Source organism: Bombus flavifrons, chromosome 9, assembly GCF_040668555.2.
Source record: "Bombus flavifrons isolate JBK064 chromosome 9, iyBomFlav1_principal, whole genome shotgun sequence".
NCBI lineage: Eukaryota > Metazoa > Arthropoda > Insecta > Hymenoptera > Apidae > Bombus > Bombus flavifrons.
In genome coordinates, this window is record NC_138450.1 from 11,981,584 (window position 1) to 12,004,908 (window position 23,325).

General features: G+C 33.2%; 4 protein-coding genes across 10 annotated transcripts; 2 read left to right on the top strand and 2 right to left on the bottom strand.

Moving 5' to 3' along the window:
* Positions 1-2,493: 2,493 nt before the first annotated feature.
* LOC138183270 (putative gustatory receptor 28b) lies at positions 2,494-5,273 on the top strand. The gene is made up of 7 exons (XM_069119941.1): positions 2,494-2,790; positions 3,092-3,360; positions 3,657-3,842; positions 4,321-4,570; positions 4,784-4,852; positions 4,942-5,031; positions 5,163-5,273. Exons 1-7 carry the CDS (start codon positions 2,494-2,496, stop codon positions 5,271-5,273), a joined length of 1,272 nt encoding a protein of 423 aa, XP_068976042.1.
* Positions 5,274-7,039: 1,766 nt separating this feature from the next.
* LOC138183081 (protein KRI1 homolog) lies at positions 7,040-10,242 on the bottom strand. 2 transcript variants are annotated; one of them, XM_069119618.1, is made up of 8 exons: positions 10,066-10,241; positions 9,817-9,985; positions 9,654-9,742; positions 9,191-9,583; positions 8,360-9,127; positions 8,032-8,295; positions 7,801-7,958; positions 7,040-7,725 (listed from the first exon to the last, which is right to left on the bottom strand). In XM_069119618.1, the coding sequence occupies exons 2-8, from the start codon at positions 9,926-9,928 to the stop codon at positions 7,089-7,091; spliced, it is 2,421 nt and encodes an 806-aa protein (XP_068975719.1). In that variant the 5' UTR covers positions 9,929-9,985; positions 10,066-10,241; the 3' UTR covers positions 7,040-7,088. The 2 variants fall into 2 exon arrangements, with proteins under 2 accessions (XP_068975719.1, XP_068975720.1); XM_069119619.1 differs by having other exon boundaries at positions 9,817-10,242.
* Positions 10,243-10,780: 538 nt separating this feature from the next.
* Positions 10,781-12,679, bottom strand: kin17 (kin17 DNA and RNA binding protein). Its single transcript, XM_069119620.1, has 3 exons — positions 12,529-12,679; positions 11,653-12,091; positions 10,781-11,562 (listed from the first exon to the last, which is right to left on the bottom strand). The coding sequence occupies exons 2-3, from the start codon at positions 12,056-12,058 to the stop codon at positions 10,787-10,789; spliced, it is 1,182 nt and encodes a 393-aa protein (XP_068975721.1). The 5' UTR covers positions 12,059-12,091; positions 12,529-12,679; the 3' UTR covers positions 10,781-10,786.
* Positions 12,680-15,050: 2,371 nt separating this feature from the next.
* LOC138183484 (inactive ubiquitin carboxyl-terminal hydrolase MINDY-4B) lies at positions 15,051-22,954 on the top strand. Of its 6 annotated transcripts, none has more exons than XM_069120424.1 (11): positions 15,051-15,214; positions 15,420-15,629; positions 19,777-19,862; positions 20,103-20,320; positions 20,542-20,767; positions 21,058-21,123; positions 21,202-21,272; positions 21,597-21,747; positions 21,811-22,010; positions 22,363-22,515; positions 22,765-22,954. In XM_069120424.1, exons 2-11 carry the CDS (start codon positions 15,494-15,496, stop codon positions 22,808-22,810), a joined length of 1,353 nt encoding a protein of 450 aa, XP_068976525.1. In that variant the 5' UTR covers positions 15,051-15,214; positions 15,420-15,493; the 3' UTR covers positions 22,811-22,954. The 6 variants fall into 6 exon arrangements, with proteins under 6 accessions (XP_068976525.1, XP_068976527.1, XP_068976524.1 ...); XM_069120426.1 differs by having other exon boundaries at positions 15,432-15,629; XM_069120423.1 differs by having other exon boundaries at positions 15,441-15,629.
* Positions 22,955-23,325: the final 371 nt, after the last annotated feature.

The following is a 23,325-nucleotide window of genomic DNA, read 5'->3' on the forward strand; positions in this document are numbered from 1 at the left end:
TTGGAGAAATACAAAGTAAAAGCAGAGGAATCCAATACGGAGACCATCTTTGAACCAAGTCGTAATTTTCGAAATAGATTTGAATTGAACGATCGGCTGTCCGAACGATCTATAAATGTTTCGGAAGTATCTACGACGAGCGGCGTTTCGAATGTAAAACAAAGGATCGTCCAAGAAAAAGTTCATATACTTCGACAAATTAGGTAAATAAAAATCGAATGAATAACAGTTACAGCAACGGATCGTTTCCATAGAAAACATAAGAAGAAACGGCGACGAAAGACAAAGCTATTTTATAAAACAAAATTTTATTCGTCGAATAAACCAATCGTATTATTCGATACACCCTTTTAATTTTGAGCTGAGAATTTGTAAATTTTCTTGTTTAACGCAACTCAAATTTAACCCTTCATTTGTCTGTCAGTATGTATTACTTTACGTATTCCGACAAAAAAAAAAATTTGAAAATTCGCAAATTTCAAGGTTCGTGCATCTACAAGTGTGCAAGGTATCGAAGATGGTGAACGATATATTCAACGTCCAAATATTAATATACACGATTACTACTCTGCTATATTTTACTACATGTGTTTACAATTTGTACATGGATCTTCACAGAGGGCTTAATTTTATAATAGATCGATTCGATATGATATTGATATATATATTGGACAGCGTGGTTGGTACTTTGAAGATTGTTTTAACGAGCTACGACTGCGAATATACAATGAGACAGGTAAAAAATATATTTTTAATTCTTGAACTCTGCTGTGTTGGTTATTTTTTACCAAATCAAATTTTCTTAAGTTATGAATAATAACTTGCTATTTGAGAATTAGTATATCGTTAGGAATAATACTAACAATTAATTTTGATTCGTTTCAAAGACTATGATACATATCATCATTCGTAGGTCGATTTTAAAAAGTTTCCATTATTCGATTTTCCAATAAAATCAGATTTCTCTGCAGAACAACTGTTATATTTTTGCAGTATACGTATCGATATGTTCATATTTTTATGAAACGAACATGTTGTATGTTATAAGATGTTTGCGTTCTTTAGCAGGAATGCACTAAATTTTGCCATTGTTTTGGAAAAGCAAGTAATAGAGTTTGACACGATCAATCGTTTTTCAGGCTAGCAAAACGATAGGAAACATCCACGCGTATCCTGTGCACGAAGGAAATGCAGAATTAATAGATGAGGTAAAAAAAATGGATATTTTATTCATTTACAGATCAAAATGAAATTATCGTAAGTAAGGTAGAATTAATCTATTGGTAGATCCTCCATTTTTGTTGGCAAATATCGTACACGCAACTTGAAGAAACGAAATCGGTTCATTATATATTGAACTATGGATTCGTCCGTTACGTTAGTATACTTCTTTACATGGAATTGTTTCTCCTTGAATTTATTACAAATTTATTCATATACTTTTTACAGTGTCTCAACTTCGTAATATCTTATTCGGTGATTATGGTACAATGGAGCCAAAACTTGATAAAGGACGATCCAATATTAATCACAAACGAGACCACCACCTTGTACGAGAATACAAGTATAGTAGTATAACTATGTATAGTGCTCGATAGAATCGTATTGTAGAATTATGAAACACGTAGGTAAAGTCTGTGAGTGTTAAATATTAATACAATGCGTCTCGTAATTAACATTCCTCTCGCAAAACCGCCGTACAATTTGCAATCCTTACACATAAATATGTAGAGGTACAAGATGCAAGACATACAACGCGACAAAATCTAATTAGGAAAATCATCATTATTCATCTCGTTAACGTAACTATAAGATATACATGTAATAACATATAAGAAATAATAGTATTTGAGGACTTTACGAGACGTAGTGTATGTGTACTGGAGCTTGATTCAGTGTAAAATACCACAACTCGTATGTGTCTTAACAAATATATTTAAAGGAAAAAACACTTACGATGAAATAATATTTTTATTCCCGTATGAATTACAAAGATATTCTTATCTCTTCGTTATTTTATCAAATTATTGACATTTTACCAAATTAGTACCCAATTATTATCATCAGTGTCATTTGCACACCTTGGATTCCAGGTGCTCCACATTATTCTCAAAAATTGGTATAATTCTTTTTATTCTCTAATCAAACATGATTCATATTCTTAGAAAAACCTAAGGGAAAAAACATCGCATAAGATCATATCCTTCACTTTCCCAACAGTAATATTCTTATTTTTGCGATATTAATCAGACAGTTCTACTATGCGCAATTTCATCCTATAGACTCGTCATTAACTGTTCCTCATAGCAATTTCATCCTCGTAACGATATCGATCCAGATACGAGCAGGCAATTGTTGTGCTCGTTATTACTTAGCAGCCTATTTAACATTCGTGACACGATAATGATCCTTTAAAACTATTCCGAAAGGATAGCAAAGAAGTAGAGTGTTCAAGTTTATCCACTGTTAAAGTTCTCGCGACTTTGATCCGCGATGTTCAAACCGAAAACTCTCAGACAAACCATAGTGCCGTCGTTAATGATGAATTTTCTTTTCGGGATGGGCATCAGTGACGTTGTTAGCAAAAAACCATCGAAAGTGATAGAGTACGCGTACACCCTGTGTGTTTTGATACTGGTTAATGTCGTTGGTATATTAATGGTACCTTATTTCAATAAATATTATATAATTAGCATGCTCAGCTTAAGTCGAATCGCGTTCAAATTACTGATTTATGCGAATCTTTGGACGTTGAGCACTTTGATCGTCGCCAGCAGATTAAATGCGCAGGTAAAGCGAGCGCTTTGTTTCGAAAAAGTTTTATTTTAAATACAAAGACCACAGGGGACACCAGTTTTGAAATTCGGTAGATTAGAAACACTCGATAATTACTTTCAGATTGACCGTGTTATATTTTTATTTTAGATTAGATATATATCTAATATATCTATATTTTTTAATTAAAAAAAAAAAGAAAAAATAATATGTACAGCAGTAAATTTTCATCCGAGATAGTTTTAAAGAGTCGAAGTTCCAATACCATACGACAGGTTAATTTATTCGTAATATTAATACGTCTTTCGTCTTCTAGAAATTACGTACTTTGATCGCACTTGTAGAAACGAACGATCAAGCAATGGAAAAAATAGGATTGCCACGAATGTATCGTACGCTGTTCATGTATCAGATAAAGGAATTCGTGGTTTACGGATTTATCACAGTCGTTTTCGTCGCAGTCACTTCCAAATGGCATTTTGCAACATCCACGCCAACGATGATGAAACTGTGTCTTTCCTTCGTAGCCCACGTTCCATTCATAGTCATCTACGTTTCCAGCGCTACCTTCGGCTTTTGGGTCACGTATGAAACCAAATATTCAAAAACAATTAATTATTCAATTATTCAAATATTCCAAAATATTTAATTACGGTAGAATTCCATTTATAGAAATGAAATTTTAATCAGTACTCGATTAAGTGAACTCATTCCAATTATACTTATGCATTATCGTCTACAAAGATGTTCTGTGAATCATCGCTATTAACGAAAACCGTGACAATGATGAACCATTTACTACGCCACAAATTACGATAAATAGAATTCTACTATGATAGTGTTCTAATGAAACCATAAAAAATACAATGTATAAAATATAGGTGCTTGAGGTTGAAGCTTCACCAACTGAATCAATTGCTTCATAGTATGTTGGCCACGATGACACCGGAATCGTCATTGCATAAAAGATTTCTACAGATGAAGAACGATTTCGAGAACAATAAATTCTGGTCGTTTAGGAATGAACAAGGGAGCCATGAAAACACGAACAAGATAAGATCAATAAAGTGAGATTCTGCGTTGAGCGGAAAACCGCAAAACGTTCTCTGTATCGTTTCTCATATGTTATACGTTAATCTGTCTAGCGTGGCAAGAGATAGTAGAAAATTGTTTAATAGGAATATTTGATATAACGCGTGAGAGAAGATTGCAGATTGCGCGTTTGTATTTTCACAGTGATCTTACAAAATTGTTAAAATCGATAAAGAACTTTTCGTTCGAAATATTTGAGGAGAAACGTTTCTGTCGAATTGTACAGTTGGAATGTATCAGGAAATTTAACGGCACTGCGGTAAATATGTCGTCCCGAAATTCTTCAAATTTAGTCTTTACAGCAGACAGATAAAACCGTAGAAAAGAAATAGATTAAATTTTTAAGAACGAAATATAATATAAATTTCAGTTTTTTAAAACGAGACTGTGCGATAAATAGTTTTGACAATATTAAATTATTCATTCATACGAACATACATTTTTTTCGAAAAGGCAAATGCATCTAGAGATAATCAAGATCGTGAAAGTCGTGAATGACGCGTTCGGCATGCAGATTCTGTTGCTGATGATCACATCGGTTATCTTCACCATTACTTTCCTCTACATATTGTACAGAATTATATGGCTGGATCTGACCATGGATGAATTTATAAAAGAACTGGTCTCCGTGATTTGCTGGTTCTTAGTTTACGCGTCGCAAATCTTGCATGTGAATCACGTTTGTGCTAAAACGAACTTAGAGGTACAGCATTTTATCAGAAGAAACTATCGATACAAATCGATAAACGTTTGAAAGCTTAAAGATGTTAATGAACATAGAAGAATATTAAAAAAAAAGAGAGACAAGTATTATATTTAAATATATTTCTCAAAATATATATCTAAAATCGTGCAAGATTAAAACAGTTGAAAGAAATTAAAAAGCATGGAAATTCCTATTATTAATTGTCCACAGGTAACAATTATGGGCGATGTTATTTGCGACCTGTACGAACCATCCACCAGCAACGAATTTCGAGCAGAGGTAAATATTCAAGACCTGTATAAAAAGGTATGTTGTAAGATTATAAAAAAACACATCCACTAAATTCAGATGAAAAATGACATTTTTAGATTCGAAATTTCACCCTACAGCTGATACAAAATCCGATAGTATTCACAGCTCATGGATATTTCAACCTGGACCACACGTTTATTCAAGCAGTACATGGACCTTTAATTAAATAAGAAATAGAATTTAGAATTTACAAGCTATAATTTTAAATTTCATTTCAATTTTAATATATAGTTGTTAGTGAGTTATATCATTCTTTAATTAACATTTGTTTTTTCAGGTCATTGGAACGATTACCACGTATCTGATAATTATGATTCAAGTGGGCGATGTGACGAGGTCACGAACTGCGAAAACTCTGAACAATGAATCCGATGAGATTTTATTTTAAGAAATCTATTTCGGTGGAAATCGTACTCGACTTAAAGTTAAATCCAATTTCTTTCAGTTCTTTTATTAATATCATATAATATCAATTAATAAAGTTACAAATTGTTTTCATCAATTATAAATCGAATTGTAAGTTGAATTTTCTGGCAAAAAATGATAAATTCATCGAAAGCACCCAAATAGTATCTTGAACTTGAGTTCCTTCACCAAGTTGCTCGGATATTCGCCCTGACAATTTTCCGCCAATTAGGACGTGGACAGGGATGATACCTCAATTACACTACCCCCTGGTACGCCCTATACGATTCCAGATGGAGGCGTTAGTCCGTGAAATTTGGTAATCTTGAAACTGGATAGCTCGTAATTCGGTGAAAATAGCTACTCCTTCGAACAACCCCTAACCGATTTTTACTTAGCGAAAATAGCGATTAAACAATCTTGGAAATCTGAATTAAATTACTCTTCGAAGAATCTAAAATAAAATATTCAGAAATGAAACTAAAATGTTTTTCTACTGACTTTCAATTTTTCGAAACTCTGCGTGATTCTAGTAAAAAATGAAAGCTTCCAAAATTGTATTACCACGTAATATTTTCAAGTAATTGGGTAGGAGGAAAAGAAAAGAAATTTGCATTAACCGTGGAGTCTAGTTTCGATCACTTTCGACTCAAACAAACGTATTTTTCGTCAGAAAATATTTGCAATTTAAACACAATTTCACGTTTCGATTTTACGTTAAACATCTTCCTAAAATATCACAAAACCTTTTTCTTCGATAAAATGAATGCAGTTGGTAAATTATATTCCAAACTTTTCTGTCTGATCTCTGTACTCTTTTGTTAATTCTCGTTATTCATTCGTCGCGATATAGCTTTTCTTTCTTTCCTTTTTTTTTTATTTTGTGTATATGTGTTTATGTAGTTCATTTTAGTATTGCAACTTACACGGCACGGATAAAATACACGTTTACAACGGGTATAACATTAATTGAGAATTAAGGGTGCGAACGAGCGTAGCCGTCAGGAGCCACCTGCTACCGTGGAATACTGGTGGGGCTAGGAGAATTGATATATTGTACCCAAGGGGACAGAGAGACCAGTTTAGATGGGTGCAAGTACCGTGTCATCCCTAATCCTCTCCCCTCTCGTTAACTAACATTCGTAAGAGATATCTGGGCTTTGTTGCCGATTAAATTATTCCAGTCAATGCGATCGAATCCACGATAGTGTATGTCTGCATGTATAATAGTGCCATGTACAAAAGCGTATCATTAATTTTAAGTTTTGAATTTTATTCTAATTGACAAATATTACGTTGTCTTTCTTTCTACTCTACATACATGTATGTATTCTATAAAAAATATTATATTGTTCTTTTTATATCAATTTAAGAAATATAATTTCTTAATAATAATTTTGCAAAACAATATAATAATAATAATAATAGTGTTAATATTTGTTTAATATCGATGGCTGATGTTCATTGAATGGAAACGGAGAGATAGATTTCCTTGACCAAGGCATATGGTATGGATTAAGATGGAGATTTTAGAAAAGTAAACTCAAACAGGCTGCTACGATTCTAATAATCCGCAAACGTCGTTTATCATGTCGAAACGGATTTACCCTAACAACAGAACACTCCTACTTGAGGGTGCGGGTATTCGATCACATCGTATCCTCGCCAAACGTTTACCCCGCATGTTTATTGATATTGAACAGGGCGCGCGCGACGGCGTAAGAAAGCGGGGAATATAAAGATAGTCGATTATAATAACAAATTATATGTACATATTTATATTTACAATATGACATAGTTATTGTTTCTTCTTTCCGTATTTCAATTTGTTTTTCAGTTTCTTTGGATTTATTCCATATACCTTTAACCTTTCCGGATTTAATGAAGCAATTTCACTATTAATTTTTTCGTCCTTTGTCCCATTCTTCTTCTTCTTTTTGTCGAGTTTCTTCTTCATCATCTTCTCCTTTAACTTTATTTTCTTCGAATATTTGACATTTGACTCGTTGTGATTTTGATCACTAACTTTCTTTTTAGATGAAAATTCTTTATCGATAGGTTCGCCTGTAGTTTTTTCTTCTTTGTGAATTTTATTTTCGGTGGAATTTATAGATTCTTCCAGCTTATTAATCTTTAGCTTCTTTTTCTTTGGCTGCTCACGCTGTTCCTCTGGTTTCCGCTTTTCACATTTCACATGTTTCTTTGATTTTTCTTGTGTTACATTAACGTTATTTTTTATCTTTTCATCACTTTCATTAGGTTGTTTGTTATATTTAGATGTTTCGTGATTAATCTCGACAGTGGCTGAATCGTTCTGATCGTCTTGTATCTTTTTCTTCTTCTTTCGTCTCTTCTTTTTTGTTTCTATGCTTTCATTAACGGTGGTAGTAGTTGCGATCTCTTTTTTGTCTCCCTCTTCGTCATCCTCGGCTTCCCTGAAAAATGTTAAATACAGTTTGTAGTAAATAGTACGAAGTCAGTTTAAAAAATTTCCATCCTTCTTGCCTTACTTGTATAGACTTGTAAGTATCTTTCTTTTAAGTGCCTCATTCTTGGCTTTCTGTTTATACATTTGGACGTCATTAAATTCAGCATGTTCTGGTCTGTACTGAAGAGCTTTCTTCAGGGAACACCATTTATTCAATTCTTTATCATCGGCCATCAATATCTAATAAAAAGGACGTAGTAAGGTGTCTTACAGAAAAATAAAAGCGTTAAAAATAATATTAATATATACTTACCTCTTCTATGCTCAAACCATAATCGTTTGGCACAACTTCTCTGTATTTAAATCTACATGGTATGTCACCAATCATATCTTCGTAATCCAATGAGTAATACTTATCGAAATATTCTTCATAAGATTTATGTTGTTGGGGATCAAATTTCGGCTTTTCTTTTGCTATGAGTTCTGCAAACTTAGACTTTCGTCTACGTTTTCTTCTTTTAGAATCCATTTCCATTTCTTCCTGAACTCTTTTCAATGGATTATAATCCGCATCCATCTAAAATTATATGTAATTTTGATTTATTTTCTTGGAATAAAAATAATTAATATAAATCAATTACATTAAATTCTGGATCCTCGCAATGCGGCCCTTCATATCCATCTTCATCTGCCAAATTTTCTGTATTTGGATCATAATTATCCCAGGTATCCTCGATTCCTAATTCCTCGTCAATATCTTGAAACTCGGGCTTAGCATTCCCCTCGGGAACCGCATAGTAATCGTCATTAAAAATTTGATTCATTTTTTGATCATATTTGGCAGGATCAAAATCACCCTCCAAATCAATATCATTAAATTGAATATCGTCATTCCCTGTAATTTCCTTCAATTTCTCTATTTTTTCTTCGATTTCTTTTCTCTTTAATGCTTTCAACTGCTTAAGTTCCTCTTGTTTCCTTAATTTCTCATCTTCTTTTCTCTTTTTTATCTCTGCTCTCTTTTCAGCTCTCCGAGTATCTTTCCTTCTTAAAGAATTCTCCATGCTACGCGGATATCGTTTAATAAATTCCTGATCAGGTTCTTCAAATCTAAAATTATATTTGAGCTCAAATTCTTCTTGCTTTTCAATGTTTTTCTCATCTTCTGACAAATTCTCATCACTGTCGTGAATTACGTAGTTTCTGCCTTCATCGTCATCTTCATCGTCATCCGATCCCGTATTTTTATCTAGATATTTATCATTGAGCACATAATCCCTTAAGAATTTCTCATTAGCATCTAAATTAGAGCTAGACCAAAAATCACGCAGAGGTTTAAGTACCTGCTGCTCATTTTCATTTATATTTGTCCTTTGTCCTTTCAACCATTCCTTGTAATCTGCCTCTTCCTAAATAATAAACATAACATCAGTTTTGTTACAAAAAATAAGAAGTGGTCAAGAGCAGCTTACTTTTGCTTTTTCACTTTCAGATTTGGTTTTTGGTTTTAGCAAATCATCTTCTTCTTCCTCGTCGTGCAATGCGCCTTTGAAACTTTCTTTTAGTTCTTTTTGCTCTTGTGCATATGTGATTTGTTTAGTTTCTGCTTTATCTTTTTTGCGTATACTTTCATCCTCACTGTCGCTAAATTTCCCTTCCCTTTCCACGATAATGTTCCTTTCATAATCTCTTAGAAAAATAGCTTTTTCTTTTTTAGTTTTTTGCTTCTTCTTTTCAATATATACTTCCTGTGCCTTATTAGTATCATCAAAAAATGTTATATTTTGGTTATAAATTTTTGGGTCTTTATTTTTTAGAAGGGCTAGTGTCTTATAAAAATCTTTGTCAAATTGCTGTGTCAGCTCCTATGAAAGAAAAATGTAATTAATAAAATAATACAGAATTTTGATATATTTGTAAAATATTGTATTATACATTTTCTTCTTCTTTTTCAGAAGAACTCTCACTGTCAGAACTTTCATCTAAGTTTGTATCATCATTAACGTCTCCGTATTTTGTTTTTACTGAAATATATTGGATTGTTAGACAAAAATGGCCATTAATGCATGAGGTTATAAAGTCAGTTATATGTACTTACACTTATTTAATTCTTCCTTCTGCCGCCAATTGTTATAGTTTTTAGCATAATCCCTATTTATTTTTAATTCTTCATCAGAATCAGAATTATTGCCGTTAAATAAAGTAATCATTATATTATGGAAGTATTAGAAATTTAAGTAAACAATTATATATTATACACTCGATTTCTATAACATACAATACTTCATTAATTCTTGATGTAAAATAATTATAAAAAAGTGTTATTTTCTTTATAAGTGAAATTTACCAAATTACGAAAAATAAAAATTGTTCTTCTGACATTAATATACAATACCAGAATAAAATGAGGAGGTTATCTTTTCGAGGAACGAAAAGCCATATGTCGCCTTCCTCTGCCTAGGGACTTAATAAAAAGTTTTTATTCTTGAAATAAAATATATTAAATCATTATCTTATTGAAAAATAAGTAAACAATTTTTATATCAACATAAGAAAGTTCTATAAAATTATTATTTTTTTTAATCTATTAATTAAGAAGTTATATGTTCATTAAAACTATTCTAATCTCCAAAATACTTAGTCATATATATATTAATGTTATAATTTTTAATTAATTTAGTTATTTAATGTAAATATAAACATATATATTAACAAATATAATTTAAAAAATCAGTTTTATTTGGAAAATACATAAATGTACATAAAAAGTTAACGCTTCTTAAACATTTGCTGTAAACTTTGTACACAGGTGCTGTTTTAGGTATTTAAATGACTATACATAGTATATACATTATTTTGATCTATCAGTTAGCACAGATTAAAGCTATATATAAATTTTATTATATACACGTATATACAGAATACAAATGGAATATTTAAACAATATTACAATAAATATTAAAAATCTTTAAAATACAAGTGAAACAATAATGTTTTACTTTATCATATGCTAAGCAAGATATATTGTTATAAATATCACGTTATAAATAACATATCTCATCTAATAATCATACCATATATTTGCAAATTTGTTCATACGGTAAATTTTTTACAATAATGTCATCCCTTTCTAATTTTACATCAATACTGTAACTTTCAATGTGAAGTTTATATACTACACCCATCATGCCTTTGTATTTTCCCCAAAGAATCATGACTTGCTTTCCAAAGGCGGGTATTACGGTTTCTAGATATTCCTGATCTAATTTTATAACGTGATTCTCGACTTCTTCGGGCGATTTCAATTTGACCTTCCCAACAAAGTTGGATTTTTCAACAGACTGAACTATTCCTTTAGACTTGTAATATTTGTCTCCAAGAGTCTTAGTAATTACTTTCACCATCAAACCCTCCCTTAACCATCCTTCTCTACTATCTTCATCTTTGCTATATTTAGATGTATGTTTTTCTGATTTTATTGACCTTGTTTCTTTGTCCATATACCCCTTACTTGATTCCTCGGATTTTATATTTGAAATCATAGAGACTGATTCAGTACTAGTTGAACCTTTATCTGATTTTTCTATTTTTATAATAGGAAGCAGTTTTGGCTTTTTATTTATTTTCATGTTAAGAACTAGTGGTGTATCATTGTCAACTCGTGTTAACGGCTCTTTAACAGTTTCAGATTGTCCGTTACTTTCTTGCTGACCCTTTTCTACTTGTTTTTCTACAAACTCCATCATCCTTTCCTCGTCATCTTTATCCATTTTCTGCTTTTTAGCTTTCCTTTCTTGAGCTGCTAATGTTTCTGGATCTCTGTCGATATATGTTACATACCAACCTAAGGACAGAGAAAACAATGATTAGAAAGAATAATTGATATTTCTCGTTTTTTACAGAACATATGAAATATCACACTTATTAAAATTACCCTTTTCTGTTTCATCAACAACACATTGGCCAGTACGTCCAAGCCATTTAACAAATGCAGTTAACGTAAGCCAGATTGTAGCATTCATATGTATATGTCCTCTATCTGAGATATATTCTTGATAAACTCGATTAGCTGGTACACGTCTGGTACCAAATTGTCTTTTCAACAAGTTTAAGTAACCATGAGAAAATTCTTTTGAGAATTGATCCATATACCGGGATGCATTGTCAGCAAATAGTAATAACTGTCTATGATGAGATTCTGACATGGTATGACACTTGAATCCATTTTCGTCTCTGCACTGTTTCTGACACATTTGACAATACCATCTCAATTTTTGCAAGCCTTTTGCCTTAATTTTATTAGCAATGTACTTTGGTGTTCCCACTTCGTGTTTACCCATTTTCTTAATCGGCAGTGGATTGATCTATTATAACTGATTAATTGACGAAGTTCAATCAAACTGTATCACAATTATGAAAAGAGTTTTGGAACAAGATCATATAAACAGGTTTTTACACTAATATTCCAAAAGCAGCCGAATGCAGAAAGGAAATGTTCGACGACTGAGTCATGAAAAAACAAAATGGAAGACAATAAGATTCTCGTTGTGCGCATGCGTCACATACTATCAATGTCTCAGACAGAGACAGAAATATTTTACTTATCTCTGTCTATCACACAGAACGAAAAGTTTGTTGCATTCTATGTTGATTTCTCACGATTCAATTTTCGGACGGTTTTCCCTAGGGAGTGTCAGAACCTGTTTATATGATCGTGGTCTGTATCAGACTGTACTATTAAATTAAAAACAGTTTTGTGAGGAAAAGTTGTTGCAGATTGTAGTTATAAATTTTAATATAATATCATTACCCTTACTTTTTCAACAAATTGTTAAATGTCTATCATATTCTGTATATCGGGAAACTATGCAATTTTATAACATTAAGAAAAATATCTTTCATATAAATATGAAAATTTATAATAGGTTATTTAACACATCTCCATAATATTGGTAATTTTTGGAGCACTGTTAAAAGACTATAGAGACATCTATACCACAGACGAGGTACTTAGTTAATGTTTTAATAATTTACCGACCGTAGGTAACATTTGTTGTTATAAAATGATTTAGATGATAAAAGAAATGTATTTTTAAAAAGTATATGTTAATAAAGATATAATTGAAATTAAAGAAAAAAACTTTAGGTTAATGAAAATATTGTATTAATATAGTGGAATAATGAACAATGTAATTAAAAAATTAAACGTGCTGTATTTTGTATATTTGGAATTTTTTACTCAATACAATACATATACATATGTACATGAGGCTGTAAATCATGTTTAAGTCTTATACTTCTCATCTGAACATCTTTAAAGTTATAAAATAGGGACCATCATCTAAGGACTCTACTTAATTTATACGCAAAACACGCCTACGATTAATCGATTCTAGAATCGCCAATTTCTAACATTCTCGCAGGAACGTGTAAATTTAATCGATCATTAAGTAACCACATACTCGTAGTAACACGTAATCTGTAACTTCGCTCCTGGTACTACGCCACCCGACTCTAAGTTCAATTTCATATTGCACTTTGGCAATAGACCAGACACAATGTGCTATGTACGACGCGTAAATGTAGACATGCAAACAGTTCTTAGAATTCACGCATTGAAGTACAGTACATTTCATAGGATTGGTAGCAAATTACTGTCGAATTATTTCCGAGTCGAGAATGATAAAGAACTTGATGTCTTAACGAAGTCATGGATCGCATACTTTTTTAAATACCAAATTTTTAAATACCGAAAAAAGAAACTTTCAAATTTTATTTCAATATATCGTACAATATTTTTAAATTTATTATTATACATAGATACTATAAAAATTTTATCCACTGATGAGATAATGATCGTATCTACTTTATCGACATGATCATTGGCATAACGTAATTGAGGATTACAGGTGAAAGTCACGTTTTTGTCTTTTTCGAATATGGCGCGTTTTACGATCCGCGTATTTTGGCGCTACACACTTTGTAGCACAAATGTGCATGCACGTACACATGTATTACGCTCGAATTCGAAACTTTTGATCGTACTTCCGAAGGCCGAATATAGAGCATCTATTTCGAACCAGCGCGAACTTGAACTTAACCAGTCGACGTAATCTTGATTATAGCGGCATGATAGCTGGGAAATTAGCAATTATGACAGAGAATGATAAGACACGCTTCCTGCACGAAGTTTAACGAATCCTAAATAGGGGTCTGGTTGAAATTGTTTCATACGCAGATTGCGATACAATTATAGTATCTAGTCTTAACGTCGAGTGTTGTAAACGTACTTGTAAATTTAATCGGTATTTAAGTATAATTATAATAAAAGATCGGAAAGAAATAAAATCCTTCGCCTGCTTGTTCTACGATGGTGTACGACGAAGATTCCAATACTTTTGCTACGAAGTATTTTCACTTTCTTGTCTCCGAATGTTAAACAGATCTATTTACAGACATTTACATGTTCTCGATTATCCATTCCGATCGAACGAAAATGGCACGAAACGCATGCAAAGATCGGTAACTACGATAAAGTCACCAGATAACACGTATGCGAGACGAACTATCACGTTGCACGTGAAAACATAACCGTATTCTACGAGAATGCACTCGTGATGCGCAATGTGCATACATACAGGCGTTGTTCGAGTTTGTCGAGGATTTCAGTAAGCGAATGATCTTCGAATATGAAAAATATATAAGCGATTATAAGTAATATGAAGTGCTTATTTATTTCATGGCAAATTATTTGCGAGCGCTACTATGTTATTCTTGTACGGCGTATCGAATAGATTCAGATTTCAAATAATTATCACAAATAAAAGATGACTTGTTATGAGGCTGCGGACTTTTATTGCATTTATGGGATATTTAAAAATGTAAAAATGTACACAGTACATGTAATACGCAGAAATATATAAAATATTCAAAGTAGAATATTTATTATGATATTTAGTGTATAATATATATAGCGTATAAATTTCATTTCTTTAATTATCGTCTTAAAGATATAAAAGCGCATGAAAAATTCGCTAAATAATTATTGTTACGTGATTTTGTATAACTCGTCAAATGTAATAATTGGCGAACTATAGCGGAGTTAACTGAAGACTAAACTGATTAATCTGAGGCACGAATCTCCTTTCCAGCGAACGAATCAAGGATTTTCTCGTTCCTTAATAGTTGACGGAGGTGTTAGATCAGTCGGGCCTTCGAATTCTCGAGTTCATGGCCCGCTCTTATGCTTATACGTATCCGTTAGCTTGGTGGGATGGTAAGCTCGTGCGCGGCTCGATGAACCGACTCGGCCAAAACCTACCGGAATTATTAACTCCTGTCAGTCTCGGTAGCTCGATGCAGCAACGAGCACTTGACTGCTTCTTCCACTTGTTAAGATTATTTTAACAAAGAATATCCATCGATTTCACGCATATCAAATCCTACGAGAAAGACAAACGTTATTTGGACCAGACAACAATTCTTCTTCGATATAAGTAAATAAAATGTTTATATACAAGAAAAGAATAAGGCGTTTGATTCTATTTAGTGGATTGTAATCACGTTTCAATTATAAAATATAGAAACTACATTCTATGTAGCGGATAGTAATCATGTTTCGTTCGTAAGATACACAGATTGATGAATTAATTGTTTTACGATTGTTATCGTTCTACATTCAAGCGAGCTCACATTCCGTAGATTATGTTAAAGTGTTTGTAGAAGTTTGATGAACCTTTAAGACTCGTGAGTGGATTTTGAGAGAATTGGAAGACATGGAGGAAACAGAGGAAATCGAGGAGAGTACCAACTCGTGTTTGACGTCCACGTCGTCCTCAGCGACGACGGTGCGTGGCAAGAAACACTGTACGGAAATGCGATCTGAGAAACCCGTGTACCTTCGACAGAAAGGTACTGTGAAAGGATATAATGATTGTTAATAACGGTTAGAGAATTTTTAATTACTTAAAATTATTATAATTATTATTTTTAATTATTTATGCAAATAAACGTTGCTTATTCGCACGTACAATTTTTCACATTTTCAATTCCAATTTTTAGCATAGCTCACCTTCACCATTATCCGAGTCTGACACTTCTGAAATCCAATTTCGCACATTGACTTGATTGATTAACGATGCAGTCATGTATCATTGTCTGTAAACTTTCTTAATTGCACGTGTTAAGATAGAAAACACGGTCACGTACACTTTCGTATAATTATTTGTACATTTCACTTAATTATTCGCGTTATTTAACACTGAAGCCTGCTCTGTGGTCTTTGAATTTTGTGTCTCGAAAGACACTTTTCGTTTAACAAGCAGAGAGATTTTTAACGTTTCAAGAGATCCATCAACGTGCGCGTAACACGAGAAATCATACATATCCACAACGTTCCTTTCATACTCTTCTCAAATTCAAGAGATTTGCTAAGAATGAAAGAAAACACGATTGAATTTAAAATAATCCAAAGAAGATGGCAGTTTTTAATTGACTTTACAGAAAATCGTATCCTTCGAAAGTACAAATTTCTTATCGGTAAACCAAATGTTACGCTGTACGTTTAATTTTGCCAGTCTCGTTCAACACCGGAAGAAATTTTTCTCTGTGGTATTGCAAAACAAAGAAGCACAGTTTTATAGAAGAAGAAGTAAACGGAAACGTTGCAGAGCGATGGAGAGCTTGACGACGAATGAATTAAATTTCACCTTCCATGGGCCAATTCGTCGATGCTTCGCCAAGAATCGTCAAGTGTTAGCTGACGAATTAGATCGATGGATCGCGGGTGCAAATTAAACCGCATTATATCGGTAGGTGTAATCGACGAATGCAGATGCCTGTTCCGACGTGAATTCGTAATTCGATAGACTCGATTACACGCGAGCACGCGATTCTGAAAAGTACGTTCGAGACGTACACATACTAGAGAACAGCTCTCCGTTATCCCTTAATTCGTAGAACGAATAATCACGTGTTATTCGCTGTTAATAATCCGTCTAGAGAATATTACGTAGAATAGAATGTATAGGTATGTCTTTGAAAGAGAAAATAAATTTCTGTAGACTCAGTTGTTTAAGTATCGAACAATACGAAGTAAGGAGTTACTATAGACATTAAATAGGAATAAGTAGAATGAAAAAATAAGTAACTATGAAAATGAGGTTTATATGATTGCGTTTGAAACGTGCGCTTTTTACAGTAACACGCGTAATTAATCAAGTCATAGTTTTAATTATTCTCATTTCGGTTGGAGTTATCTAGGTCTCAGATAAATTCGCTCGGATAAATCTTTCTATGAATATCTTATTTTAATTACAACAATTAGATTTTCATATCTTTTCGAGATCGTCAGTGTCTTTTATCAGGAAAGCTCCTATTGTATTTTGTAGCATCGTGTCATTTTGAGTGACATTTATAAGCCTCGTGACACGAAAGCCTATGAGACCAAAATTTTCATAAAACTTTATATAAATCCCTGAGATTTCAAAAATTGATTTTTTATCGATATTGAAATGGTTCGTCCTATATGTATATATCGATTTCCGTAAAAAATGTATTACACGTACTTTTTATTATGATACACAGTGCAGGTCATTGTTTAAAAAAGTAATAATAATAATTACAATAGAAATATTTGAAACCAATCGGAAAATGTATATCCGAAGAAGTTGCAAGACATTTATTGTAAACATACGCTTAATGAAAATTTAGTCTTATTAACATAGGCTTAACATTTAAGCTCATTAACATAGTCAGTAATTGACTCTTCAAATACTTTAATGATTGTAACTTCTATATATATATTTTTAGGTCCATTTAAAATTTTGCCAATATAATATATTGTCTCGTCATTGTACTAATGAGTTTTTAAAAAGTTTCCTGTATGATAAAAAGTTTCTAAGAGTGTTCGAATACTTTCGTGAGCCATTATACGTGTATATGTTAATACGTGAGTATATTTCAAATCTAGAAAATCCATTTGTCTAAAAACGATGTTTCGAGTAACGGGGATCGCAGACAGGTACCAGAACTATTATTAGAGAACGAAAATGAAGCTCGTAACAGCGTACAGGCTAAAAAGGATCCAATCCACACGTACATACGTTTTTTTAAAGCTCGCGTGCCACGCGAAACGATTCGCGTGAAACAATAATACACGTCGAGTAAATGGCATACGTGTAAAAAGGGAACAGTGAAATGGTAAATGAAACGAGGTACGGATTACTTTACGTTTTTAAGGCGATTACTTCGGTGAAACAATATCGCTCATTCTTCTTCCCGATCTTCGTTCGCTCTAGATACAAGATTGCGGAAGCTAGCTTTACATCCAGTGATTCGAGTAATTGCAACAATTGCATTAAAAATTTAGCCCTATTAGTGTCTCTAATTTTGTGGTAAGCTACGTAGGTTTCCTATTAAATCTAATACACAGTACATAGTCCGATGTATGATCAATTTTAACTGTATTTCTTTAAACAATGACCTGCACTGTGTATCATAATAAAAAGTGCGTGTAATACATTTTTCACGGAAATCGATATATACATATAGGACGAACCATTTCGATATCGATAAAAAATCAATTTTTGAAATCTCAAGGATTTATATAAAGTTCTATGAAAATTTTGGTCTCACAGGCTTTCGTGTCACGAGCCTTATAAATGTCATCCAAAATGACACGATGCTACAAAATACAATAGGAGCTTTCCTGATAAAAAATACTGAAGATCTCGAAAAGATATGAAAATCTAATTGTTATAAATAAAATAAGATATTCTACCTCGTTCTTCGCGTATTATTCAATTGCAATGGTACTAATGCCCGTGTTATCAATTACATCTCAATTACCATAATCTGACATCTACGAATCCAATAGAAGCTGCACGTGTTTCAGACCGCAAGTTTCATCCTAAAACAGATGATTAAGTTGCTTGCGTGGCACATCGTGCACCTGGTAGAACGACAGACAGACATTATTAGGGCATGTCTATCGCTTATCCTGGCGAGTAAAGTGTCTTTGGACGTCCGAATTGACGAGTTTCGTGCGGCCAAAAGTTTCACGGACTCGTCGCGATATCAAGCTGGGATCGGCGTATATAAAGGGACCTGGAATTCGGCACGAATCCCAATTGATATTCGATTGCTTGGTGTGTCGGCTGTGCCAGTGTGCAGCGGGTGACAATCGTCACAAGTTTCCTTTCACCCTCCGGTTATTTAACACTAGAACTACCAGAGCGGACAAAATGACAATCTATAATCCTCGACATAAATAATCTTTCTAGAAATAAGTTTTCATTCTATCGTTTCAAAATCATTCCTATAGGAATATTTTCTTATCGTTAAAGTTCTTATCGAAATTTTAGACACAACTTCGCGAACGAGGATTTTTGGACGCTTTGAACGCTTTTTGGTGAAGTGCGAACTACACAAAGTGCGAATTAGATGCATCAACAAAGTTTCTGGATGTTGAGCAGTGTAACAGTGCTACCAGAAATTGTAAAATAAAATTAAACGTCTGTAGAAAGTTCTACAAGTACCGAAATTGTAATATCAAACCTTTTTGGCCGTGTTCTTTCGGTTCTCTTTTCATCTTGGGCTCAAACTTTATGTATTTAGTAATATGAATAGTGCTACCAAAAATCGCGAAATAAAATTATCTCGTAATCATCCTCCTGCAGGGATATTTCTTCCTACTTTTCGTTTCGATTTCCTCGGTACAAGCTTCGTGCTTTAGTCATTGGTAATTCTAGTGTTAAATGTTTCATTTTCGAAAATCTCTCGCTCTTTACGATTTAATCCCCTATTTTATTGCTAGAATAAATTTGTTTGCTATATTATGTAAATTTTTTTATCGTATACTTCATAAATGATTCCAGCGTGTTCGTTGATGTGTGAAATTGAAATTTAAGAAATATGTTGCTGTCTGTTAGAGCAGCCAGGTGTGCGGCTCTGATGGGAGAGCCTGACGAACTGTATCCAGGTGGAGAACTCGAAGGATTATTGTGCATGAAGCAGGAAGAATCGACGAAGATGATGTTTTGAGCTTTTTCTGTTACAGAGAAGATCATTTATCCGAGGAGCACTAGGACGTTGGTCAAGACTGCTGTGATTGGAGGAAAACCTATCGAAGAGAAGATTTGCATGGTAATTCGTTAAATGAAATCCGAATTAAAATAGAAAGCAATTGTTTGAGATACTCCTCCTTTTTTATTTATTTTTATTATTTTTATTAAGTATATTCTTTTTTTTAATGTTATGAAATTTAAGCATTCGGAAGATTTTTCGCTCCTTTATACGTATATGTATAATTTTGAGCCGTTTTAACAAAAAAATATTATTTTCTCATTTTTAATATCTGTCTTTCTTTTACGTTTTGTATTATAGACCCTGAGAACGTTGGTTTTCGGAAGTTGTGCCAGTCCACCGAGACCGGAATGGGCAAGAACCGGATTCACCCTACGACCTTACGGACAAAGCTTGGCATTTGGATTGCGAGCACCGAGAAATACGACCAGGGGTCTCGTAACTGTTGTACAGGCTACAATGCTCAAGCATTTCCTGTTTAAATGTAATAGACAAGACACTCATGCTAGTCCAGAAAGGTAAAATCTGTTCAACGTGTAGTACACCAAAGTTCCACCTCTAGAACCACTATACTCCTTATACATTTAGGCATCTTTAACATTTGCATCCTTTAAATTATATTTTACGCGTTAATATAATAAACGCATAAGAATTCGCATTCATCAGTTATCTGTAATTAATCATTTTCAAATTTCTGAGCGAAGAATACTTTAAATAATCTTATTTCTGTACAAATTAGCATGCTGAAGCCATCGTACGATAGACAGATCGATGTCTTGACATTGACGATAGCAGAGATCATTTGGCGTTGCGCCGGTGGATTCGCCGTGCAAAGTACTGGTTATTCGCCAAATCAGAGTGTCACGGGAAACGCAAATGCGCCCAGGGCCGTGGTAGTTTTGCCGCAAGAGACGCCCTATGTGCAACATAGCGTGCAATACTTCCAGGATGGTCTCACGGAGACCGTACGTGAATAAATAAAGAATAGAAAATGGAAATTTTTTCCTGTAATTGAATCATAATGAATGTCAGCATAGTGGCCAATTACGTTATTAACAATTACTTTTATATACGTTACGTTAATATGTATTAATATATTACTAGAATGTGTTAATAACGTCGCATTAGCGGGTCATTGGTTTTTCGATAAAGTTGTAGTTTGCGTTGGATTATTGGCACTGATCCAAACAATGGCTTTATTCTCTTCCACGAATTCATAAGACAGTTCATATATCTTGAAACCTTTTATTTATAGCTGCACCTGTTCGAGTTTGATTCTTTGGGAGACTTGGAGATATTTATTAAAAGATATTTATATTTGGTAAGCTTAGGTAAATATTCTGTTAGTAACGTGTCAAGAACTTTTATAATTAAATTGTTTCGTGTGACATTACTCTAGTTTCAAGACGAGGGTGGCCCTGGTGCTAAATTATTATTGTACAGCGCTGTGCTTTCCAGAGGACTTTCTAAGTAAACTTTTACACATCTATATACATTACATTATACATCTATGCATATATTTATTCTATACCATCGTGTATTTTAATAAGTTCACGTAATAAGGATCATAATGAGAATGTTTGTTTAAAAAGATTGCTAACTTGTTTAACTTTTGAGTATAAATAATAATCTCTTTATTCGTAGACTTCTTACTTTTTAATTCATATAATGTTTTATAAAAATAAACAATACCATGGCTGTCAACCCAATCGGAGTTGATTTGTACCTTGTCGATCGTTAATTTTACAATTATAAAAGCTATGTTTAAGAAACGATCTATTTTTACCCGTACAGGGTACAAGCCGATCTAGAAGATCCAAAAGGCTCGATACTAAGCGGTTGTCCAGAGGAAGGTCCCATAAGCGTTGTAATTCTCTCATTAACTGGTCGTGCTTCGCCTCATCTGCATAATGGGGTGCTACACGTTGGGGATGAAAACACATACGTGAGTAGTTCCTTTGTTCCTCTTTCCCAAGCTTCATTTTGACATTCCTATGTAAATGTCAAGGCTATACCACAATGGGGTGTCCTTGTGAGGAGCGAAGTAGGATTTCTGGTGCACGAGGGTGATGGACAATTGAACAAACAACCAGGTTCTCGTTTGAAAACCCCGAATTTGCCAATTTGGGTTACTCTGTGTCATGGCCACCACGGTGTCTTGTTCAATACCAACCGGGAATTACTTAGAAATTATCACGCTGAACGACGGTAGGCTATTTCTTCTTTTTTTACTCAAAACGTTTATCTGATTATCTATGGTAATTGGTAGAAAGAATAATATTGTATCGTAGAAAGAAATATATATATAGTTGAATACAAATTTATATTTCTGTGAAAATGTATATTTTGTAAATTAAAAAAACGTAATTTGAATAGAGATTTGTTTCACCCTTTAAGTACTATAATAAAATTTTATTCTACAAACTTTACATATCTTTACATATTATATACATTCTTTTACGTATTTACTGTATGTATTTACACGTTTAAATTTCTCATAAATGTATACAATTCGCACTTTATTGATCGCTAAGTAATTTTCTTCATTTACTTCTGCAAGTTTCGAGATTCAATACTTCACATGCGGCGGCAGCCACGCCATTTTGACCGTGGACACCAGGTCGAATTCCGGAAATGATTCAGAGTTCGAGGGCCCAAGCAAAGAATGCATGGACATTGCTGCAACACCCTTGGAGAAACTCATTCGTTCCAAGTGAATAATTACTGCAATTTTTATTCATTTCTAAATACTTCTTATTACACAGTGACTCATAGAAATGTTTGAACATTTATCATAGAAAATTTTTGTGAATATTATATGAATTGGTTTAGATTTTACCAATGTAATCATGATATCGTAAGTCCTACCAGGTCGTATGCCATACAAAATCTTTCGTATAACACACGTAATATATCCAGGAAAAGTTTCTATACACGTTCAAACCTTTTGTCTTTTTTTTAGATGGCAGGATGCTTGCATACAGTGGAATGGAACACCCTTAATGTGAATGCATCAATATGTGTCTTATAAATTTAGTTGAAAAATAAATATAACGTTCTAGGCTCTTTGTTTAGATCGTAGTAGATTATATACATTATAGTTATGTTTGTAAAAATTTCTGTGCTTCAAGAAAAAAGATTATTTCCATCGATCTTCTACTTTTTACTTTTACTTCGGGCAAGAAGATCCTCCTAAGATATTACTCAAAAATTTTATGAAACAGATATCGACGTTTCGTGCATTCATCCAACACTCTTCAACACGCGATCGCGTGAAGCTCAACGCCTTCTCAATCACCTCACGATAAATTCCTCTCTATAAAATCTTGCATACAGCCAACTTTATCCTCTAACCAACTACTCTACTTTTACCTAATAAATATTTTTTCCATTCACTAAAAGTCCATCATCCGCGCCCGCATATAAAATTCAACGAATATGTAAATTCTTGCATACAACCAGCTTTATCTTGTAATCGATTAGGTATACGTGTATTAATTCTCTACTTTACATATTCTTCTTT

What these genes read in the sequence shown, in the direction of transcription:
- LOC138183270 (XM_069119941.1), top strand. Translation starts at nt 2,494, where the DNA reads ATGTTCAAACCGAAAACTCTCAGACAAACCATAGTGCCGTCGTTAATG. An exon ending in ACCTTCGGCTTTTGGGTCAC is followed by an intron (nt 3,361 to 3,656) that starts GTATGAAACCAA and finishes TATAAAATATAG; the next exon opens with GTGCTTGAGGTTGAAGCTTC. An exon ending in GTGCTAAAACGAACTTAGAG is followed by an intron (nt 4,571 to 4,783) that starts GTACAGCATTTT and finishes AATTGTCCACAG; the next exon opens with GTAACAATTATGGGCGATGT.
- LOC138183081 (XM_069119619.1), bottom strand. Translation starts at nt 9,928, where the DNA reads ATGATTACTTTATTTAACGGCAATAATTCTGATTCTGATGAAGAATTA. An exon ending in GAAGGAAGAATTAAATAAGT is followed by an intron (nt 9,743 to 9,816) that starts GTAAGTACATAT and finishes AATATATTTCAG; the next exon opens with TAAAAACAAAATACGGAGAC. An exon ending in ATACTTACAAGTCTATACAA is followed by an intron (nt 7,726 to 7,800) that starts GTAAGGCAAGAA and finishes AACATTTTTCAG; the next exon opens with GGAAGCCGAGGATGACGAAG.
- kin17 (XM_069119620.1), bottom strand. Translation starts at nt 12,058, where the DNA reads ATGGGTAAACACGAAGTGGGAACACCAAAGTACATTGCTAATAAAATT. An exon ending in TGTTGATGAAACAGAAAAGG is followed by an intron (nt 11,563 to 11,652) that starts GTAATTTTAATA and finishes CTCTGTCCTTAG; the next exon opens with GTTGGTATGTAACATATATC.
- LOC138183484 (XM_069120424.1), top strand. Translation starts at nt 15,494, where the DNA reads ATGGAGGAAACAGAGGAAATCGAGGAGAGTACCAACTCGTGTTTGACG. An exon ending in ACTCATGCTAGTCCAGAAAG is followed by an intron (nt 20,321 to 20,541) that starts GTAAAATCTGTT and finishes TGTACAAATTAG; the next exon opens with CATGCTGAAGCCATCGTACG. An exon ending in GAGAAACTCATTCGTTCCAA is followed by an intron (nt 22,516 to 22,764) that starts GTGAATAATTAC and finishes TCTTTTTTTTAG; the next exon opens with ATGGCAGGATGCTTGCATAC.